Consider the following 22,286-nt stretch of genomic DNA (forward strand, 5'->3'; position numbering starts at 1 on the left):
CCCTAGTTGCATGATCCTTAGGTTCCCTTGAGTTATACTAGTATGTATAGTACGATAGCGATGCCATGCTTAATAGGTCTCGGTAGAAGTCGGGTGATTTCTTGTCACTTGCGAGATATATGATTTTGTAGAAGTCGAGTAATTGCCGGTTACTCGCGAGAGGTATAATTATCTTTATATACTTCAGTAATTGAGATATGGAACGCAAATGTGGAAATGATGGAAACTTGAGACCGGACAGGGAATGATGGTGATATATAGGTATGGCAGCAGGACAGGGTTCCTAGGTGTCTTAGCCCCGTCTGTGTCGATTAAGGACCGGTCGTTGTCGGCAGTGCTAATCGGGGATTAAAATGTACTAACCGTATGCCGGGAGTAGGAGGTAGTCGAAACCGGTAAGCCTAGTATTGCTTTGCATTGAAAGTACAGGAATCCGCACCCAACTCCTAGGGTAGTCGAGTGGCCGCGGAGAAATGGGTTGCACGTTTTACTTTTGGCGGTCTCTCGTAGGGCTCGGCTGACTATATGTTGTTGGGCTGGTTCCTGTAGTTCGAGGCGGGGAGGAGAATGGTTGGTGCGTGTGGTCCGACGGGACTTATGTGTGCCGTGTTAGTTAGGTCCACCTTGCAAGGTTAAATCGGATCGACTCGCCGTGTCCCGCGGATATGAGGGCATTGATCTCTTTGTCGCCTCGTAGAAATGAGTTAGAATATTAGTGATATATGATGGATACTACTTTGAATTATTATTGAATGATCCACCATGATTGCTTTAGATATACAAATATTAGATGATAGCCTATCTACATAAAATATGCAGTAAAATATTGAAAGTAAGGAACCACTTATAGATGTTTTTTCTGCAAATCAAACCACTAACCCGAAAGCTGTGCATGTCTAGATAATGGGCTATGTATACCTATAGTCGGGTAAGTCTTGCTGAGTATTAGTATACTCATGGTTGTTGCCACAATTATTTCAGGTCATCCGGACGTCAAATTCTGCCCCTACTGTGTCAAGTTCATCTGCCGGGATACAGAGGGGTGGGAGGTGGTGGAGCAAGACCCCTAGGTTAGGGAGTTGTCGGGTTGCACACTTGAGGGCAGAGTGTGCAGCCCCTCTGTTTTGCGCAGACCGGTCTGACCGGTCCGTGGGACCGGTCTGACCGGTGGATTCAGCAGGATAGTGGCGAACGGTCTGACCGGTTGGGTGAACCGGTCTGACCGGTCATGAAAAGTCAGAACTGGTATAGACTAGTGTACTTGTAGGTTCTTTTCTATTCGAATTTCGGTTACATATATTGTAATGTTTTATAAATTATGCAACTATATGTATATTTGAATTGGTTTGTAGAACTTGTGTATCACTTGTTGTATTTTCAAGTATTTGTCACGTTCGTACCATCTGCGCCCACCTTCGCGTGGGACTACCGGTGTTGTTTCGATCGAGCCGTGGGTTGAGAAAGAGCCGTCAAATTAACCCATTAAACTAATGCGCATGATGTGTTCAAATGACGGCCATTACACTTAATTTAGAATTTTTAATTTGGCGGTTCCGTGACATCCAAATTTGCCATAACCGCTCAGGGGGAATGATTGGCCAACTTTCCAGAGTTACAAGAAATCAAGTATTTGGTTTTATCGTTGAAGAATTTTATGGTTGCAGAAAGAAAATTAGACTTTTAGTGAAAGTTCAGGGAGTGAAAAATAAGACTTAGAGCATCTTCAACAGATTACCAATATCCCATATCCAAAACATATGCTCTCTCCACTACCAATAACTACTTTTTGTATTTTAGGTAATAGTTGCTGCAGCAGACAACCAAAATACAATCACCAAGAATAGTGTAGAGGCAAAACCCCTACATTTAGGAGAGAGGAATGTGTGTTTTGGTGATTACCAAAGAAAACTTATAAGTAATGAGGATTGGATTGGTAATCTGCTGGACCACTTCTATTATCAAAATATTAATCTTTCGGTATTGAGGAGAGGGATGAGTAATTTTTGTTGGAGATGCTCAAGGGAAGCAAACACTGTATGGGCTTCGTATTGGAGCCTTACTGGGCCAGTTAACGTATGGGGCATGGATTACTGGGCTAAAAAACCGTGAAGATCCTCTTATGCTTTCTCATGGTTAGCCTGATGAGCTTAAAAGCTCATCCGGCCCACTAACTAGAGGCCCAATGCTACAGTCCGCCTCGTCTGCTCCGTGCCGGCGCGCACCACCAGCACCGCGATGGCCCACCATGGCAGCGACCTCTGCGGCCCCGCAGCGGTACTCCTCATGGCGCCCCCACGTCCCGCTGCGCGCGGGGTGCTGGACCGCGGTGTCCTTCCCGCTTCAGTCGTCGACCGCCACCATCGCGCTTTCCCTCTCCGTCTCGTCCTCCCCCGCGCCCCGCCGGTGGGCAAACCCAAGTACCATAACGCGAAGGTGGACGCGGGCGACGGAGACGGCGTGGACGGGGAGGAGCTCCTGCGGCGGTTCACGCGGGGAGGTGGCGTGCGAGGGTCGTGGATAAGGTCCGGCAGCGGCGGTGGCACGATGACGCGCGCGACCGGCGCAAGCGCATGGCCCAGTCCACGGAGTGGAGGTTCCGCCGGAGGTGCGTCACTTGCTCGATCGATTGATTTGATGGCTTCACTCCATGGTGATCTCGCGCCATGAGCAGGCTTGATTGAGGTGCGTCACGCTGACCGCCGACGCCGACAACGACGCCGTGGCGCCGATGCCAACAACGCCGATGCTGAAGCTGTCGACGCCGCCAATGCCGATGCCGAAGATGCCAACGCCGCCAATGCCGATGCCGAAGATGCCGACGCCGCTGCCGCCACTGACGACATAGGTCCGCCCATGATGCCGACGCCAAAGCCGCCGCCGACACCGCCGCGTCAGTGGCGGAGCCAGGGGGGCTGGCAGGGGCCATGGCCTTCCCTAATAATTCATGCACATACAATCTAATTTACTTAATAACTAATTATTTAAGTTAATTAATGATCATTTAGATCTTATTTTTCTAGTAATTAGGACTTCTCATCGTTTAGAAAGTTTGATTGATTTAAATATCATATTTACTGCACACATAAGTTCTTATTTCTACATATAAGCTATTATCTTCATTCTAATTTATAGGTTGTTTGGCTTTCCTAGATATATATACAGTTTTTGCTAGGTGCTAGACATGACATAGTTTATATTTAGGTACATAGCAAATCCTATGTATTTATATTTATGTATTTAAAAGCTAAAATGATCAATAATTTTGAACCGAGGGAAAAATCATTGTGCCAAAATGGCAAAAATACTTATTTATTTTATTTTATTGACCATCTGTTGATATAGGTGAAATATGATTATTCATACTATATTAAAATATAGATAGGTATTATTATCCTATATATAACTCTATGGTAACTATTATTTAGCCTATTTGGAACCATGTCACAAGGCCGCGCTTTCTGCATGAGCATGTATGGAAGTGCTCCATTGATTCTCACATAGGAGCCCGCATCTTAATCATTATCCAGGGCATAAAAGTGTGTCATAACTTAGCTTTTACAGGTGCCAATGTCATAATTTTACATATTAGTTTGACTTGATTTAGTCCGGCCCTCTCTAAGTTTGATTCCTGGCTCCGCCACTGCCGCCGCCGCCGATGCCGAAGACACCCCGATACTGGTTTTGCGGTTGACTGTGGGGAGCGCTCCCCGCGGTCGACGCGCTGCACATCCAGTGCCACGGTAGATGGTGTCTGTGACTTTCTGGCTCCACTTTCTCACCTTCTCTTTTCTAACTTTTATATATTGTAAATTTTTTCTTCAATTCTTTTTGTTTCTGTGATTCTTTTTCTTGAAATTTTGTGTCAAAATATTTATCTCCAATTTTTTTATATCAGAATCTTTTGCATAAACTTTTTTGGCTCCTAAATGTTTCTTGTAAAAAAATTATGCACGACGACTTTTCTTTTCAAAATTTTCGATCTCAAAATATTTATCTCCAATTTCTCTTCCCTTTCTATTTTTTTATTTTTTTAATCTTCCTTGCCTAGTTCCAACCGGTGACTAAGTTTGTTCCTGAAATGTATCTCCCATATTAGGTATTAAGTTTTGCTTCCAAAATTTTTACTTCTAATTTTTTTCTCCAAAAGTAATTTTTAAAATCTTTATCTCCCAAGTTTGATCTTGAGTTTTTGCTTTCAATTTTTTTTGCTTTTGAATTTTCATTCCCGAAATTTTGTCTGCCAAATTTTGTTCTTAAGTTTTGTTTTCCTAATTTTTTCTCCTAAAATTTTTGTTCCAGATTTAATTTTCTTGAAGTTTCACCAAAAGGATCTTTCAATTTTTTTCCAATTGTTTTTTATTTTTGTTTATACTCCTGTTGGCTTTTGTGTGTACGCGTGACTTGCCGGAAATTCTATTCATCGCGCGCAAAACGGGGCGGACACGTCGCAGAAGAGAGCCGCCGATCGCTGCAGGTGGGCCCGCGGGCACTGTGCTTCTTCCTCCTCACGATTGTGATGGCCGCCGGGTTACGGGAGGGGGGGTTGCAGGGGTCCGGGGGTGGTTGGTGGGGGGGCGGCCGTCGGCGAGGTTGCCGGCTGCCGGGTGGTGGCGGGAGGCGGCAGAGCTTTAGGGTTTCGGGTTGCGGGGCTGGGGCGGGCTCCGTGGCCGCCGGACTTAGAGGAGAGGGCTGGGTAGGATCTACGGTGGGCGGTGGCCAGCGGCTGGGGCGAGGAGAAAGCGGCGGCGCGGCGTCGGGAGTGGTCAGCGACGGCGGCAGCGGCGGAGGCGGCGGCGGAGGCCGCCGGAGCCAAGAAAAGCGGAGGTAGGCGGGAGCGAGCTGCTGCAACGGGTCGTTCTCTGCTCGCATATGCGGGGAATTGACGCCCCCTGACTTGCTGGGGTGCGTTGGCCAGTGCGTTTGGCTTTGGAGCCGGTTGGTTTTACCATCAATTCATGCTGCGTACGTTGTCTGCTAGTTGGCCTATAGCTGCGGAGCCATCATTTGCTAGTGCTAGCTGGCCTATAGCTGTGGAGCCACCATTTGCTAGTGTTAGAGATCGATCGTACGAAACCCTGCTCACGGTCGCCCGTAAATTAGATTTGCCTCGACACCGCTGACACCGCCACCGCCTCGCCTCGCCTGACTAGTGGCGAATCTAGAATTTTAAATATTTTAAAATTAATATTTTTTAGATATTTTAGTAAATAAGTGAATCTAATCTGGTAAAGATGTTATTTTTCCATATTTTATTTCTCAATTCAATTATCAATTGCTATGTAGAAAATAATTAATAGTTGTTTTTTAATAGTAATAAATAAGATCAAGTATGAAAAAATGAAGAGGGTGAAGCCTTTCCGGCCCTTAGATCAGCCCGCGCACTTAACCTCTGCGGGGCGGCTCATTCCCGCTTCCTACGCTCCAGTTCCTCTCCCAGGTACTCAATAGTCCGGTGAGTTTGCTATTCTACTATGTGTAGCTAGAAATTCCTTTCTATTCATTCCAAGGGTCTGTTTTGTCTGAGCTTCCTGGTGGCTTCTCAACATGTATAGCTAAAAGCTCAAACAAAATGCGATTTTCTGGTGCAGCTTATGTAAAGCTCCGAAGCTTAGTTTTATGAGCTTTTCGTAGCTTTTTGAACTTAGAAAGCTAAAACCATCTTCTAAAAACTAGTGTTGGATCTTAGAATCAATGCAAAAGGTCAGCAGCAACTTTTTAGAAAAACTCCAAAACTGCAGCTCAAACAAACATGCCCTAAACCTTTCTTCTAGTTGAAAACCAAAAACCTCTCTATAGTTTGGCAGCGTGGAAAACCGCGACGTGTGATTGGTCTATTTGGTACCATCCCAACTATGCATAGTACTATACAGATTAATCTCAGCCGTCCGACCATCAATATATATACACATACATTTGTACGTATGTACATATACGCATAGATTCTCTATAGTCTAAGCAGCGCAAAAAACCGTGGCGCATGATTGATCCATTTGGTACCATCCCAACGATGCATAGTACTATAGCAGATGAATCTCGGTCATCTGACCATTAGTATATGTACACATACATTCATACGTATGTACATTGTACATATACGTAGAGATTCTCTATAGTCTAAGCAGCACGGAAAACCACGATGCATGATTGGTGCCATCCCAACGGTAGGTACGATCATGGGTATATATACATACATACCACTACCAGAACAACGCCTATTCCCGACGACCGAGAACCGTTAAACCATTAAAAACCGTCAGGATTGTGTTTTCCATCGGCCAACCGTCACGAATCGGCCAACAAGAGCAGCTGCTCAGGATCGGAAAGTGCGCCTGATTCCTGCCGGGTGGTCCACAGGAACCTTCAGTTCTGTTCCATGGGGCATATTCGCTGACAAGTATGGAAGGAAGCCCTGCATTGTGAGCAGCACGCATCCTCTCGTGTAGGGAACATTCAGCCACATTATGGGATTTTTCAATTATTTGTTAGTACTCCATAAGCTAATTGGCTGAAGTAAACCTGGTTTTGATTTTTCAGGATTGTGTTCAACACACTCTTTGGCCTTAGCACAAGTTACTGGATGGCAACTGTGACTAGGGGTTTGCTTGGGTTGCTCTGTGGTATACTGGGGCCAATCAAGGTAACTTACTGTCTCAATTGCTGGCCTATGCTACGGAAGTCTGCAGGAAAGAGCACCAAGCTCTGGGAATGTCTCTTGTAAGAACAATCCCTCCAGTGGCTCGAACTTAGGCGGAAAAGCTAATAAAGAAGCTAGTGACACATCTGCAAAGAACCTGCTAAAGAACTGGCAATTGATGTCAGCAGTAATCCTCTACTGTATCTTTTGTCTCCATGACACGTACAGCTTATCTTGAGGTGATCTATATTCTCTATTTCCGAATCCTTATTATCATTAAAGTAACTTCTTCAAAACAGTATGTTATGAGAGGATGCCAATAATATCATAGTAAATAGCTGCTAAGCTGCACATGGCGGATCCTAATGTGTTCTCCAAATATCATCTTCAGACATTTTCGCTCTGGGCAGTGAGCAGCAGAAAATTCCGAGGTCTGAGTTTGACCTCCCAGGATGTCGGTACTGTACTGGCTGTCTCAGGTATGGGATATTTGTTGGCTAGTTTTTAAGAAAATATAATTGCTGCACATATGAAGCACAATCCAATCCCAAAAAACTAAAGAGAGAAACTTGACGTGCAAAGTACACATATATAGCATGCATTGTTTGTTGCTACTTCCAGTAGCATTGCCGCTGAGTTATTTACCTTACGAGAATTTCACTTGATCCTCGCAGGTGTTGGTGTTCTGGTATGTCAAGTTGATGTTTATCCTTTCCTTGTCAAGTATTTCGGAGCAATCAGGCCATTACGCCCCGCAGCTGTATGTGAGAAATACATCTTTGTGAGATTTGCTTCAGCACACCACTTGTAAAAAAAATAAGAATTTTAAACAAAGTAGTTTAATGTTAAGTGGGGAAATAAGTGCGCATCAACTCAATAAAATGAGTTGAATTTGTCGTTAGATATAGATTTAAACATAGGTGGTGGAGAATATTGATTGATTCCTTTTTATGAAAACTGAGTGGGGTGAAAAAATATTTCTAAAAGATTTGTCTTGAAGAAAATCCCTACCTTTGTTAAGATACTTCTCCTTGTATATTAAATGGGTATTGAGTTGTAGGTCTTGTCTATACTTCTCACATCATACCCCTTTATGGCCAACCTACAAGGGGCGGAGCTCAAAATACTAATCAACGTAGCTTCGGTCTTCAAGAATGTGTTCTCTGTGAGTCAGCTTCTTTTCTAATGCAAGTGTATCAATCTTCTTAGACAAAATAAACTCAGTCCTTTTCAAGGAACTTTTTTGCAACAAATTCTTATATATGTATGAACAAAACAGGCTACGATTACTACTGCGTGCAACATTCTGCAAAACACCGCAGTGGTAAGCATCACTCCTGTCTGATAGGCTCCTTGTGCTCAATGCATCTGCGCTATCATTTTTCTAGATCCTAACTTCTCTGACGAAACATGTGCAGACACAGGAACAAAGAGGTGTTGCTAATGGCATCTCTGTGACTCTCATGTCACCGTTCAAAGGTGTGGCTCCAGCGGCAGGAGAAATTCTGTAAGTACCACATTTATCTCTATCAGGATAGAAATGAGCAGGGTTTCTTTTTTCCCGAATTGCTTAGCTTCTTTTCTTGCCTTTTGTTTTGTATAGGTTTTCGTGGGCTCAGAAGCACATGACTGGACTGCTCTTACAAGGTATGAAAAAGTTACTTACGATGGATGTGCCATGTATTGCTTGTAGGATGGCAGCAGGCACTTAATCAAAACCCAACAAATTACTGACTGCGTATTCGTTTTTTTTTCGAGACCAATACATATTCCATTAAGAGGAATACTAACGGCGTATTCTTGCTTGGCTAATGCAAAACGCAGGTGATCAGAGATACTGTTCCTGATGATAAACATGGTGTCGGTAATTGGGCTACTTCTGACATTCAAGCCGTTTTCCAACATGCCGAGTGCGTTGAGGCGTTCATAGCCATGTACATGTTGTTCGTCACTTGTGGGTTAAACCAGGGGCACTGGTCCGATAGCAGGCCTCGGTTTAGAACTTTGAGGATTCATGTACTATAACGGCCCATACTTTACGCCTTATGTTCAATTCTTTAATCAGTGTAAAGGGGGCTCTCCGAAACACGAACATGTTTCCTTATTTTCTAAAAATTAAAAATTTAATGTGCTAAGTTCAACAATTACACTAATGTCTGCAAAATGTTGAGTCAAAAACATTTAAATGTTGAACCAAGCCTTTCAAATGTCGAATCAGTTTTTTTACAAAATGTTAAATTGAGTAAAAAATGCTGGACAGACGGACAAAAATCATCGTCTATTAGTTAAATATGTATTTGGATAGGGGGAAGTCGTATAAAATAGGTTTTGATCACTAAACTCTCTTAGAAAATAGTTATTATAATTGATATAAATCAATATTATCATAAAGGTATTCTAAATACAAATATAGTAATGTAAATTTTATATACACACACAAAAGATGTATATATTTGACCAACTCTTCGTCAAAAAAGAAGCATAGTTTGGTCTCGTTTTCCTATTATAAAGTCTTACATTACATTGGTTCATGGCTGGAGTAATAATAATAACAAGTCCTGAATTCAAGCTGATTGTGACATTGCGTGTTTACTCTGGTGGCAGATGTCCTATTCACTTGCTTAAGTTAGTCATAGATCTGCAGTTAACAAATTTAGCATCGGATCAGCTATGTTTCTAATTTTTGTTGTAAAGCAACCGTACTGCACCTGATAAGGAGTGTGTGTGTGTGTAAATATGTGACTCCCCACGCGTTGCTGTGGGATTTGAGAGAGTTTCTCGATAAATTATGATAAAAAATAATAATTCTATAAAACGCTATAGATAAGTGAAAGCTCTCTTGCTGGTTTATAAAAATATAATAGTAAATTTCTGGGTAAGAAAAAATATAATAGTAAATTTCCATATCACCCATGCATTTTAAGATATCAGGAATTTGACAGCATGGTGCTCCTTGTCACTTGTCAATGTGTTGAGTTGTGAATCACAAAGCTACTCCCTCCGTTATAAATTATAATTCATAACTTTATCCAAAGTCAAATTGTTGTAGCTTTGATCAAGTTTTTAGGAAAATATTATAACATTTATAGTACCAAATAAGTGCATTATTATCAAAGCATACTTCATGGTTGAACAAATGATAACAATAGGTGATACCCCACATGTTGCTGTGGGGTTTCTTAAACAAAATTTTAAGGTGAATTTTGAAAGTAGAAACATTAAAGTGATTGTATGGCAACATTCACAGAAAATCGGCGAAAAACATAGTGGGTTTTAATTGCATATGATAGTACATTGCTGAGGTGGATAGCTTGCATGTTGAGAGAAATCTCTAGTAGGGACCAACTATATATATTTTATAGATAGAGGGAAAACTACTGGATTGGGCCATTGGTACATCGACGAGGGTCATTGGGCTGAACTAACTTTGCTTCATTGGTACATCAGTCAGAATTTGGGCCATGCATGATTTTTACCTGAAATTCGGCCAACTCTTTGTACATAACGAGCCCAACATCGGACCTCTATGGCACGTCAGTGAAGTCTACTCTCAACCCTGTCCAAAATTGCTCGTCAAAGTTTCAACTCTCGACCTGAGATCAAACGTGCTGAAACAGTATTGTTCAAGTGCAGCTGCCTCCCAGCTGGTTCAAGCATGTAAAGGAATCTTGGGCAGTAAGCACAAAAAAAGTTGTGAAGGAACCAGATGGATGTAGTTACATGTTTTCCCCACTGGCAATTGGCTTGGACCACAGTAATGCCTCAGACTCTAAGTAAGAACACTGGGATCAGTTCAAGCTCTACATTACATCGGCATTTCGCGTCACCCAGATCCAACTTTCTACCTCAAGCGTCATAAAACAATATGTATTTGCCCTCAGATCCCCAAAACAGGCTATCAACATATCTCATAAGTGCAAATCACGCGACGGCCAGTAGCCGTCTCACCCAACTCTGTTGGACACCGTTTGGTAGATTGACTTAAGCTGGCTATTCCACTTGTCGATGGCATTGTACTTCCTCATCCCCTTGGACCTGCAAAGCAGCCAAAAACTCACCATCTCAACCTGATCGCATAAAGCATAGTAATACAGCAACAGGGGGGAGTCAACTTGGGATTACACACCTGTCTCCACGTTCTAGCAGCTTGTTCACCTGATCTATGTGGCCCTGGATCCGGTTGTCCAGAATCAGGGATACCAACAGCTGCTCGACATCCTTTTCGGGGACATTGAGTTCCTAATGCAGATAATGATAAGATTATTGGTGTCATCAAAGATCAACACGCTGTAAATTTAGTTCTTAAATGAAGATGGTAATCTAATAATTGATGCCGTTCAACACTGTAGAAAGACATCGAAGCTTGTTGAGTATATTTTGATATCCAAAATAGCAAATACTAATCAAGCCCACAGCTTTTGCTGGAGCAAAGAATTTTTGTTTCAAATTTATATGATAGGGCAAAGTAAAAACCAACCAGTAAAAATGTGTAATTCACTTGCCTTTTTTTCACAAAGAATTTCATGGGCATGCAACAGAGTAAAAACTTACCTGTGAAATGAATGGTATCCTGATCCGTGTATATGGCTTGATAAGCTTGAGCAGGACTTGAGTTCTGATGTTCTTCAATAGGTCCTCAATGTAGTTACGGATGAAAGGATCATCCATTATTGTCCGTCTATTACTCTGCCAAAATTCATTAACAAGTGTACTGAAAATCAAGAGCTCAATTTTTTTAGAGAATAAAAAACCAAGCATCTAGGCATAAAGGCACACCTTTAGGATCTTTTCAAATTCCATGATGTCATTCTTCTGGTACGCTGCAATCAAGTTTGTCATTGCAAGGATTTCAGGATCATTTTTGTACCTGCAAACATATCGAGTTTTCAGGGTGGTAGGAAGATCAAGGAACAAGATTTATGCAGGGATCATCGGATGTCTTACGGCTTGGCCTCTTGTCCATCAAAAGGATTCACTTCAGATTCCATTAACATATTGGCAAGGACGAGATATCTAATTCACAGCAAAAAAAAAAACATATGAATCACAGCATGTCTCAAACTTATCTACCGATGAACTTAAGGTACGAGCCTAGGAGATAAGTGCATATGTTTGAATAAGTACTTGAGACATTGAATTCTCCGCGGGTTGCCTGCTTCATCGTAGTTCTTGAAAGCTTCAAAGAAATCAGTCGCAGCTTCTGCCCACTGCCTCTCAGCCATGTGCATCTTACCACCACATTCGCGAATTATACCCATGATTCTTGGATGAGGTATTGCTGATTTGATAGACAGAGCCCTCTGATACAATTCCTGCAGCAAAGATTCACTTTAGAATTCAGATAATCCATTTCAAGGACATCAATCTAAAGTAGGATCCTTGCACCCGATACATGTACTGAGCAAATAAATGGCATTGGACAAGAAAAAGAAAAAGGGTGCAAAAATGAAGTATCAGTCTTGAGGGTTTAAGGTTACAAAAGCGGAAAAGAAGAGAAACCGTTTTACCTAATGAATGTGCTGGTGTGCATAACGTATTACTATTACAGTAGCTAAACATTCTCCCATAGATTGAGATAAAAGTTAGGTATTCAATCCAATTTCAGCTAAGCCTCCGAGAATTTGAGATAAACATTATTATTCCATCCAATTCCAAACAGCATAAGCATTCAGCATGATAGCAGCTATTCTTACAAGTTATTACAGCACCAATGCACTAAGATATATCCGTTAAGCCCAAGAGTGAAGAATCCTTTTGTGGTAATAAAATATAAGTCAGTATGCAAGTGCATAGCATCCAACAACTCTAAAATTATTTGCTTTACGAGAGAAAAACACAAGATAAAGAAATTAGAAGCCATGAGCCCATGACAAAATGGAGAATAATAGAATAACACTTTTCAGAAACACATAGCATCACGCAACAATAATCTAAGATAAAATATTAGACATTAGAAAGCCATAACCCAAAGAAACACTTGTAATTATGCAAACATTTACCTTGAGCTTTTTATTATTCTTTGTTTCAGTGTACATTTGGATTTCAATAGCATAGACTTCCAAAAGCTGTGTGCCTTTCTTTTGGTCATCAGAACCATCTTCCCTTTGACAAGATTTATGCAGCTCCTTCAGGATCTGCCAGTATGCATGGGAAATAATTTAATAATAAGGATTGCAATTATTACAATGAAAGTGTATGACTAAAGAACTGAACCAAGGACCTTGTTCATGCGGCCATACTCCCCCATATCAAACCAAATTTTGCAAAGCTTCAGGTTTGTCTTGAACCATAATCTCTGCACAACAAACAATAAAAGCTATAAAGAACCATTCAGCACATAAAATGTTAGCCCACTTAATGCAATAAATCCAACCTCATTTTTTGCTTCTTCAAGAGCTTTCAGTGTTGTCTGGTAGAACTCTTGTAAAAGAGAAAAGTTCTGACTAGCTGATCCAGAAACAAAATCCATTATGTTGTTTATACATTTCTCACTGTAGTTTCGGGTCACAGCAGATTTTATGTATGTTAACATCTCCCTGTAGGCATCCATCATTTCTTTGTATTTCCCCAGCTTATAGTAAAGCTTGACAGTTTGTTTAAGAGCTTTAAATCCCCTACAAAGATAAAGTTACAGAGTAAAGCTAAGAAGGCAAGGATAAAAATGACAGTAGAATAACAATAAATACAATTAATTTCATAAAAAACTATGGCTGAAGTGTGAATCTTTAGTTATAATAGCCACTGAGGTTAAAGAATCGACTTTTTAAACTTCACTAGAAATTTAGAACAAGGTGCAACACATAGTAATGTTCATGAATCATGTTTTGACCAAGATTTATCCGTTATTGGCGTGGAACATGTTGAAACAGGGTACCGTTCAGGCAGTTGATCAATAAGCAACTAAGAAGATATTTTGCCAACCAGACGAATCTAAAAACCCTTCGTTACCAGGGTTCCACTGGCACCCAAGAAATTTCAAGTCAGTTTCTACGTTTCAGCCTTTCTTTTTCTCCCCTCTTTTTTCTTTATTGCTATGGCGATATTTTTCATGCAACTAATGTTAAACAGCTTGAGATTGAGGCAAGCCTCAAACTGCTATAAAAATAATGAAACGCAACTGACGCAAATACACTACAACGAATATAAACATGAGTTAAAGGTAGGTTTAAACCCTGTTCTATATGTCATGACCTTGTATCTGGTTCATTAGTCCATCCAGCCTAGTAAAATTTTTATTCTCATAGTAACATGTGCGCAGCCAAATATCAGCTCGCAACATTCAGGTTACCATACATGTCTTTTAGATTTACATTCTTCATTCATCATGAAAAATCGCAACAGCTGCTCAAATCACAAGGCAGGAACAGGTAGCACTCTGTATTGCTAAGTATTAATTTGGCCCATAAGATATATTGGAGACATCCTGGTAAACATCATATGAGGACATAAATATTGATGAGGACATCCTCCACTATTACCCGTGTTGGACATTATGCTTGGGAATGTCCTAAGAAAGGAAAGGAGGAGAAGGCTTTGATTGCTGAAGGCTATGCCAGCGACGAACCTACTCTTCTCTGATGCTACTAGTAAGTGAGGGCGGTGTGATGCTACCAGAAGACGATGGTGGTGTGATGCTGCTAGCAAGTGAAGGTGGTGTGATGCTGCTTAATAGATGACAGCGGTGTGATATCGCTAGGAGGAGATGATAGTGTGAAACTACTAAGAAGATTGTGGCATGAAGCCATGATGGAGTGATAGTGGTGTGAGGCTGCTAGGATGAGATGTGGGTGATCCGCATCGAAGAATTGATATGACAAGATTAGGGGGGTGAATGTTGGAAACAATCTTGTCATAAGAAATGTGTAGATGCATCTACATGCATCTATGGGCATAAGTTGTCAAAGTCAAAATGAAATTGACAGCTAGTAGTTTCTAGTGTTAGCTAGAGCATAGCTGTATCTAGAGGTAATCAACTTGAGGTTTACTACTGCAAGGATCAAGAACATGCAGTGAATGCATGGAAGCAAAGGAAAGGCAAAGTTGGTTTTGATCATGAGCTGGAAAAAACAGTGAACCAGCTAGTACTTAGCTAGCAATGAGCTGTAGGTTTGTATGACGGTTTGTAAGTCCTATAAAAGGACATGTACCCCTCATGTGTTGAGTATGTGTGATATAGAACATGAGATATAGAGCATATAGAGCTTGATTGTGAAGATCAAGCTAGAGTGTGGTGGTGCTTGGTTGTGAAGATCAAGCAGGTTGTTCTAAGTTGTGACAATCTAGTGTTTCATTGTGTGTAAGCTTGTAGTGTGAGGCTACAAGATTAATATAGTTTTTTTTGAGTGATCTCTCATTCTTCTTGTGTGTGTTCAAGATAGTTAAGAGAGTAAGGAAGGAATTGAGTGATTTGATTCCGACAAATTAGCGTGACAGTGCGATTCTGTCCAACAACCCGCTGGCAAAGACGCAACAAAAATGGGCCAAAAGTGGCCCAGTTGTAGTCGCGCGGCGACCGTGTGAGCCTCTAAATAATCCCACCTTACTTAGCTTGGGAGGAGGAAGCCACCTTAAAAGGGAGAGCCACCCTTCCCCTATCGGACTAGTCTTTTGGGGTGATTGGGCCTTTTCCTGAGTGGGTGCGCCGAAGTGCGGTGCTAAGATTGCCGAGGCACAACAAGAGGCCCTAGTGGCGTTGTAGGCCGGATCGGTGCGTCGTATTTTCGGCTGCCGGTGCTAAGATTGCGGGATTCGGGGAATCCGGATCGGTGTGTCGGGCTTTTCATCCAATCCCACCTGGGCCGGACTCATCATTTGGTATCAGAGCTGGGCCCTTGTTAAGGGGGTGGGAATGATGAGGACATCCTCCACTATTACCCGCTGGCAAAGACGCAACAAAAATGGGCCAAAAATGGCCCAGTTGTAGTCGCGCGGCGAACGTGTGAGCCTCTAAATAATCCCACCTTGCTTAGCTTCGGAGGAGGAAGACACCTTAAAAGGGAGAGCCACCCTTCCCCTATCGGACTAGTCTTTTGGGGTGATTGGGCCTTTTCCTGAGTGGGTGCGCCGGAGTGCGGTGCTAAGATTGCCGAGGCACAACAAGAGGCCCTAGTGGCGTTGTAGGCCAGATCGGTGCGTCGTATTTTCGGCTGCCGGTGCTAAGATTGCGAGATTCGGGGAATCCGGATCGGTGTGTCGGGCTTTTCATCCAATCCCACCTGGGCCGGACTCATCATTTGGTATCAGAGCTGGGCCCTTGTTAAGGGGGTGGGAATGATGAGGACATCATTCACTATTACCCGCTGGCAAAGACGCAACAAAAATGGGCCAAAAGTGGCCCAGTTGTAGTCGCGCGGCGATCGTGTGAGCCTCTAAATAATTCCACCTTGCTTAGCTTGGGAGGAGGAAACCACCTTAAAAGGGAGAGGCGGAGAGCCACTCTTCCCCTATCGGACTAGTCTTTTGGGGTTATTGGACCTTTTCCTGAGTGGGTGCACCGGAGTGCGGTGCTAAGATTGCCGAGGCACAACAAGAGGCCCTAGTGGCGTTGTAGGCCGGATCGGTGCGTCATATTTTCGGCTACCGGTGCTAAGATTGCGGGATTCGGGGAATCCGGATCGGTGTGTCGGGCTTTTCATCCAATCCCACCTGGGCCGGACTCATCAAATATTCTATGGATCCCATAGATCCTAAACTTCAGTTAGGCAGAGGCCTGAAGTAAAGAGAATTTAGTCAGCAGCGGTTTGCATAAGTATCAAAACATATCTGTATGTGAACATTTGAGATTCCTAAATCTTAATGATAACAATTAGGTTAGATCCTATTTAGGTTGGGCTTACTCAGTATTCACCAAGGTGCTCAATATGCTTTAGCATATTTATTGCAACAGAAAAAGCAAAAGCAAATGAATCAGAATAGTAAATGTTGAAAAGGCTGAATCAAAATTTACCATTCAGCCTTTTCTGGCTCCATTTTGACTACTTGATCAAAACCAGCAAGTGCACCCTCTGGGTCTGTCTCAACCATACCTGCAGAAAGGTAGTAAAAGCATTTACAATTTGTTGTCCTTTAGTACACAATCTATGTACGCCTTGGTCTGATTCCATCATTACTACTGTTCCATAAACTAAAAACAGGCAGGACACACAAGTACCTAACTTTTGAGTGCTACTATGGATGTAAGAGACTTATTGGGCTCAAAGAAAACATACAGATAAAACCAATCAAATAAGTGTCTCAATAAAAAAAAATTGATTGACAGAAATCTGAAGAATGTTTGTTATAAAATTTGAGGAAATTTAGCTGGATTTATTGGTTACAAGAAACTGTAGAAAACATAGGGCTCTGACTTCTTCAATCTTCGTATAGTGTATAGTTATGATTAACAAACCTAGAAAATATTATGTTTACAGCGATGTGACACTTTATGTGGAAAATACATATCTAAGGAATGACAGAGGTATATGCTGACAAGGAAATCTTTTATATAGAAATAACTGGTGAGATTCACATCATTTGCATTGAAGGCTACAGTCACACGTTAATCCTTGTTGAATCAGAAAAGGGGTAAGTCCAAATCCTTGCCTAAATTGAATAGAGAAGAACGACTTCCAACATTAAAGAGGAACTGAATTATTTATCTCTCACAATTTCTATTCTAGAATGTTCTATGTAGTAAATGAATTAACTGATCGATTAAAAACAGTGAACTTCCTCTCACACAATGTAGGATAGGTGTTTAAGAAAAGAGATACAGACATGAAGCATGCGAAAAATGCTGACTGAGACTAACCTGTAAAGCACTGAAAAATTATATTGGTGTTTGACTCTGAAAATTTTGCATGAAGCCACATCATCATACATGTATAAAAAGTTGTTTGACTTTTAGCAGTGTTCACTCACGCAGCCGCCAAGCCTGCTAGGGCACTAGGCGACACCACCCCTCCTAGCTGCCTAGCCAATCCCTCCAGCCCTCCTAGGCAGCCACTTATGCGCACCTATTGTCAGCTAGGTGCCAGGCCAGCTGCCCAACTAATGGGAGACACTGATTTTTGGTAACAAGTAGAACAGATGTTACGTATTTGTCTATGTGGTAATTGCTATTCCTGTGCATTACCTTTCTGTAGTTGTAAAGAAAAATTCTGCATGAACCAAACTTTATTTGTCAATTACAGAGGAGACAGCAGGTCTAACAGCGAGCGAGAGTTGCTCAGCTAGCTGGCACATATGCAACGCCTCCTTGTCACAGTTGTGAAACTTCCATCTGCTATACAAAGAAAACAAGAACAAATGCAAAAACTGGACAACACACTGATGTCCTTCTCAATCAATTTAATTTTTCTATTCCCCGCGACCAATGACATTGTAAATATGTTGCAATCTCCTCACCTTAATCCTCACTCACCAAGGAAAAGAGGCGCAGCTAAATTGGAAAGCACAACAAAGCGGTATGCATCCGTCAGAACTCAAATGAGAACCCTATGAGTACATAACCATCGGAAAACGCGTATGCGCAATAGCAACACGACAAGCAGATAATCCGGCCGCGCTCGTTTCTTAGAACCATCCGATTCGCAAGACGGAGGAGAAGAGGAAGAGCGAACCTTTGGAGTTGTAGTACTGGTTCTCGATGTCGACGTCCTGCTCCTCCGGCTCCTCGTCCGAGTACTCGAATCCGTAGTCCTCCATGTCTGCATCTAATCAATCACCACCACGCGCACCAACGATCAGAGAAACCCCTTCCTAATCGAGAGCAGGAAAAACCTAGGTGCGCTAATCGGAGGATGCGTGTTACCGGAGCCCATGGCGGCGTCGAGGGGGCAGCGAGCGCGGCAGGGGAGTCCACGAAGCGGGCGCGCGAGGGTTAGGGTTTCTGGGGGGACGAGGGGTTTGCGTCTTTGCTTCCTTACGGAGAGGGCGGAGAGCAGATGGGCTGGCTAGATGGGAGCAGAGGGGACGCGAAGGGAAGGGAAGAGAATTTTTGCGTTTAGGCCCCTGTACAAATAATAGACTCTCTGCTCTTGGGCTCCTGGCCTCGTGCGGTCGTGCCTCGCCCTTTATCCTCTCTGAGGTGTTGGGAGGTCCCCCCCCCCCCCCCCCCTCTTTCTACACCCTTTATCCTGTTTTTATAAGATTCGACTCACATTTAGTTTCTATATATGTATATACTCTACTTTGTTTTACTGGATTTTTTTCATGTTGAATATGCTCTCCTCCTAACTTTAAGTTCCAAGTGTAAGCTGATTGTGTTCAGAAGCCAACAAAAAGAGTGACACTTTTTCATTTATTCTGAATTTCTTATAATATAACCAAAAAAATTGCAAGTACTGAGATATTAGCTTCAAAATGATGAATAATTGACCTGTGACGGGAAACTTAGTACTTCCACCAATATCATAGTGTAGTATACCAATTCTTGACTCTTGAGGTTTATTTTTTGGGGGCAAATAGTGTACACAATTTGTACCACATTTTCAAGAAGAAAAAACATGTTTTTCCACTACATGCATGTGTTTCTTAGAATTTTCCCTTTGAGATGGACAAATCCGCTCCACTATAGATGCATCTAGATAATTGCCGCGTACTCTACATTGTAGAAGATTGCTAATAAGAAATATGTAAAAATTCACATAGTATAGCCTCATAGCCAAATGTGTTACATAGCTTTCTAGTGTTACACGATCAGCCAATAATGCTTGGTACATTCATCATTCTTAGTTCCAAATTCACATGCGTGTGAATAGAAGTTACAAGTAATTTCACAAAGATCATATGTGATACAGTGGACTTAGGCAATGATCTGTATGTATGCTATCGGCCTCAGTATCAGTACAACTTCAGAGTTCAGACGCTCCCTTCTGCTGGAAAACCGGAACGCTCGCTTCTGATGCAGTTCACTGTCACTTGCATGGAGAATTGGAGATGACACACCACAAAAGCTTACCAAGCCTTACGTTGTCAATATTTTACAGACGAACACAAGACGATGCAGGTCCTCTTAACCATCCAGCATTTCACCATTCAAAGCCCCTCAGGGAGAAAGCACCAGCTTGTCTTTCGCGGAAAATAATTCAGGGATAAATCTTTCTACAGAATCAGTAAACAAGCTGAGGCTCGAATTCAGCAAAATCAACTGATCCTGACTCGATGGGGGGCATAAGGTACGCCGCAATGATCTCAGACACCAGCGCGGCAACAAGAGGAATCCTCTTCAGGTTCTTCACTAAGGGGATGTCGCCAGATTCTCCAATGGCAATGATCTTCTGGTTGATCTCAACCATCTTGTCAAGCTTCCTCTTGAATTCAGGGTTCTCAACGTCCAAAACAGCAGGGAAGATCCTCGCTGTTGTGCGGTTGGTCTGCAGATATATCACATTTTACATTGTCAGCAGTGGCCTTGATGCATTAAAATTTCTTAAATAAGTAATTTATAAATTCTGACTAACTCTGAAAGAGTAAAAAGGTTCGTTTGATTTCTTTAATATTTTGTAAGGACCTTATGTCCATATTCAGCGGTTGTTCAGACTTCAGAATGGTGTGAAACACAGTAAAGTGGCAAATAAGATACAGAAATGATGTCACTGTTAAGAAAAGAGAGCTCATTTTTACCTCAATGATCACATGCATGTCAAATTCCTTGGTGTCCAGACCAATCCCCTCATAGAATGTAGTGCGTTGGCAGTCATTTAGGTACATGGTCACATACACCTGCAGAAGGTCATATAACACTATCATCAGAAGGGAGGCACAATAACCTTCAGAGTTAACCCATCTTTAACGAAGGAATAGCTTGAAATTACCGAGAGGCAGAAGAACCGTGACCAGAGCTTGGCCTTCCAGTCGTTAAGGAACTGCGGCTGAGCCTTTAGCAGGGCAGAGAAGAAGTCACCGTGCCTGTTCTCATCCTGGCACCAGTTCTCGAAGTACTTGAAGATGGGGTAAACCTGGTACTCTGGGTTCGCCTTGAGGTGCCTGAAGATGGTGATGTACCTCCAGTACCCAATCTTCTCAGACAGGTAGGTGGCGTAGAAGATGAACTTGGGCTTGAAGAAGGTGTACTTCCTAGCCTTGGTCAGGAACCCAAGGTCCAGCGCCAAGTTGAAGTCAGACAGACCCTTGTTCAAGAACCTGGACAGCGCAAATCACAAGAAAGTTTCAGCTGAATTTCTTTGCGGGCTCATTGTTATGCCTAAAACCTCAAATTGGACATCGCAAGGAGTACATGCATGGCCGAATTCTAACAGAACGTTTATGAACAGCTGCTGGAAGCAACCCCCAATGGCCAACGCATTGGCCTAGCTACTACTAACAAAACAGGGGAATGTTGCCGACTACTTCCTTGTAAATGAGTATTTTGTTTTTGCATGTAGCCAGGCTCATGCCAATTATTATGTCGGCAAACTTAGAATCTGTACATTCCTTATCAAATTGAGGTAGAGGCATCGACTGTCTCGCTCAAAAGCATAACTTTTAGTGCGAAAGGCTCCTAATTGCGCGCATTGTATGATGAAAGCGGATAAGATACGTACCCAGCATGGCGCGCCTCGTCCCTGGACATGAGCGAGAAGATCTCGGCCACCACCGGGTTGGTTTTCTGCAAGAGAAACGGAGCGTCAGCGCACGCCCACCAGGTGCTCCCGGAAAGGCCTACCCAGATTGCAGAAGCAAAGAAGTCACTGACCTTGAGCCTGCGCCCGAGCTCCTTGTAGAGGAGGAACCCGGAGAACTCCGCGGTGCAGGAGCGCTCGAGGAACTCGACGAATATCTGGCGGAGCGGCCCGTCCATCTTGTCGGCGGCGGCCTTGAACTCGGGGTTGCGCACGAAGTGGGTCTGGTTGTAGTCCGTCTTGAACTCCTGCAGCAAGCGCGTCGAACTCCGCCTGGTTGAGCTGCTTGTTGATCTCGGCGTTGAAGAGGCGCTCCATCTCATCGAAGTCGGTGGTGTAGAACCGCGGCGTGAGCAGCGTCTCCTGGATCTCCGTCTTGCCCCGCTTCTTGGGGCCCGAGGACTTGGGCGGCGCGGCGGCCGCGGCGGAGGCGGACACGCGGAAGCGGACCGCGGAGCGACGGGCCAGGGGCAGGCCGGCGGCGGGCCTGGAGGCGCGGTGGTGCATTGCGGCGGGGTTCAGGAGGGAGAGCTCCATGGCGGAGGAGGCCATTGGCTGGCGGCGAGGGTGGGCGGTGGCTTGGCGAGCGGCTGGGCAGCGGGAGCGAGCTGAGTTGGGGTGGAGCAGGAGGTATATGCCGCTGTCGCTAGCTACAAGGGGATGGGGCGATAAGGTGGCGATGAGGTGTAATCCTGGGCTTCTAATCGGGGGGCGCCATGTGTAGCGGAGCCCAATCTAGCCGCACGCTTTTCCCCGTCTCTTTCTTCTGATTTTCCTTTTTTTTTGCCCCACTTGCAACTTCTCGTTATTGCTATTCTCATTTCTGAAAATCTTTTCAGCCTCCTGTTTTTCATATTTGCAGTAAGGTGAGTTTTTTCGTGCCAAGTGTATGATTTTTCTTTGCCAACTAGATTTTTCCCCCTTTTGTGATTTTTGGATCCAATTCGAGCTTTTTCTTGGAAAGTTTTAGGAAGAAATTAAATGTTCTTTCTTGATTGCACAATTACTGCATTACAAGCACATTTTTCTGTTCGCTCACATGTGTAACT

The 22,286-nt window shown here is 43.1% G+C and overlaps 1 protein-coding gene and 2 pseudogenes across 3 annotated transcripts; 1 reads left to right on the forward strand and 2 right to left on the reverse strand.

The window, feature by feature from the left end:
- The first annotated feature begins 6,173 nt into the window (after positions 1 to 6,173).
- Positions 6,174 to 8,564, forward strand: LOC120674602 (annotated as a pseudogene).
- A 1,698-nt stretch (positions 8,565 to 10,262) lies between these two features.
- LOC120673515 (COP9 signalosome complex subunit 2-like) lies at positions 10,263 to 18,651 on the reverse strand. Of its 2 annotated transcripts, none has more exons than XM_039954371.1 (12): positions 18,426 to 18,651; positions 18,235 to 18,321; positions 16,581 to 16,659; positions 13,008 to 13,248; positions 12,855 to 12,929; positions 12,634 to 12,768; positions 11,759 to 11,946; positions 11,579 to 11,647; positions 11,411 to 11,501; positions 11,186 to 11,320; positions 10,761 to 10,873; positions 10,263 to 10,669 (listed from the first exon to the last, which is right to left on the reverse strand). In XM_039954371.1, exons 1-12 carry the CDS (start codon positions 18,433 to 18,435, stop codon positions 10,579 to 10,581), a joined length of 1,314 nt encoding a protein of 437 aa, XP_039810305.1. In that variant the 5' UTR covers positions 18,436 to 18,651; the 3' UTR covers positions 10,263 to 10,578. The 2 variants fall into 2 exon arrangements, with proteins under 2 accessions (XP_039810305.1, XP_039810304.1); XM_039954370.1 differs by having other exon boundaries at positions 18,235 to 18,327; positions 18,426 to 18,645.
- A 587-nt stretch (positions 18,652 to 19,238) lies between these two features.
- LOC120673516 lies at positions 19,239 to 21,855 on the reverse strand (annotated as a pseudogene). Its single transcript, XR_005674673.1, has 5 exons — positions 21,312 to 21,855; positions 21,160 to 21,224; positions 20,431 to 20,758; positions 20,240 to 20,338; positions 19,239 to 19,989 (listed from the first exon to the last, which is right to left on the reverse strand). The product of XR_005674673.1 is annotated as a magnesium-protoporphyrin IX monomethyl ester [oxidative] cyclase, chloroplastic-like (transcript).
- Between the last annotated feature and the right edge of the window lie 431 nt (positions 21,856 to 22,286).

Source organism: Panicum virgatum, chromosome 5N (genome assembly GCF_016808335.1).
Source record: "Panicum virgatum strain AP13 chromosome 5N, P.virgatum_v5, whole genome shotgun sequence".
Taxonomy (NCBI): domain Eukaryota; kingdom Viridiplantae; phylum Streptophyta; class Magnoliopsida; order Poales; family Poaceae; genus Panicum; species Panicum virgatum.

Excerpts from the sequence above, each read along its gene's own strand:
- LOC120673515 (XM_039954370.1), bottom strand. Across the intron at positions 16,660-18,234 it reads CCAGTACTACAACTCCAAAG|GTATGGTTGAGACAGACCCA; the intron begins GTTCGCTCTTCC and ends ACCTTTCTGCAG. Across the intron at positions 10,874-11,185 it reads GGATACCATTCATTTCACAG|GAACTCAATGTCCCCGAAAA; the intron begins GTAAGTTTTTAC and ends TATCTGCATTAG.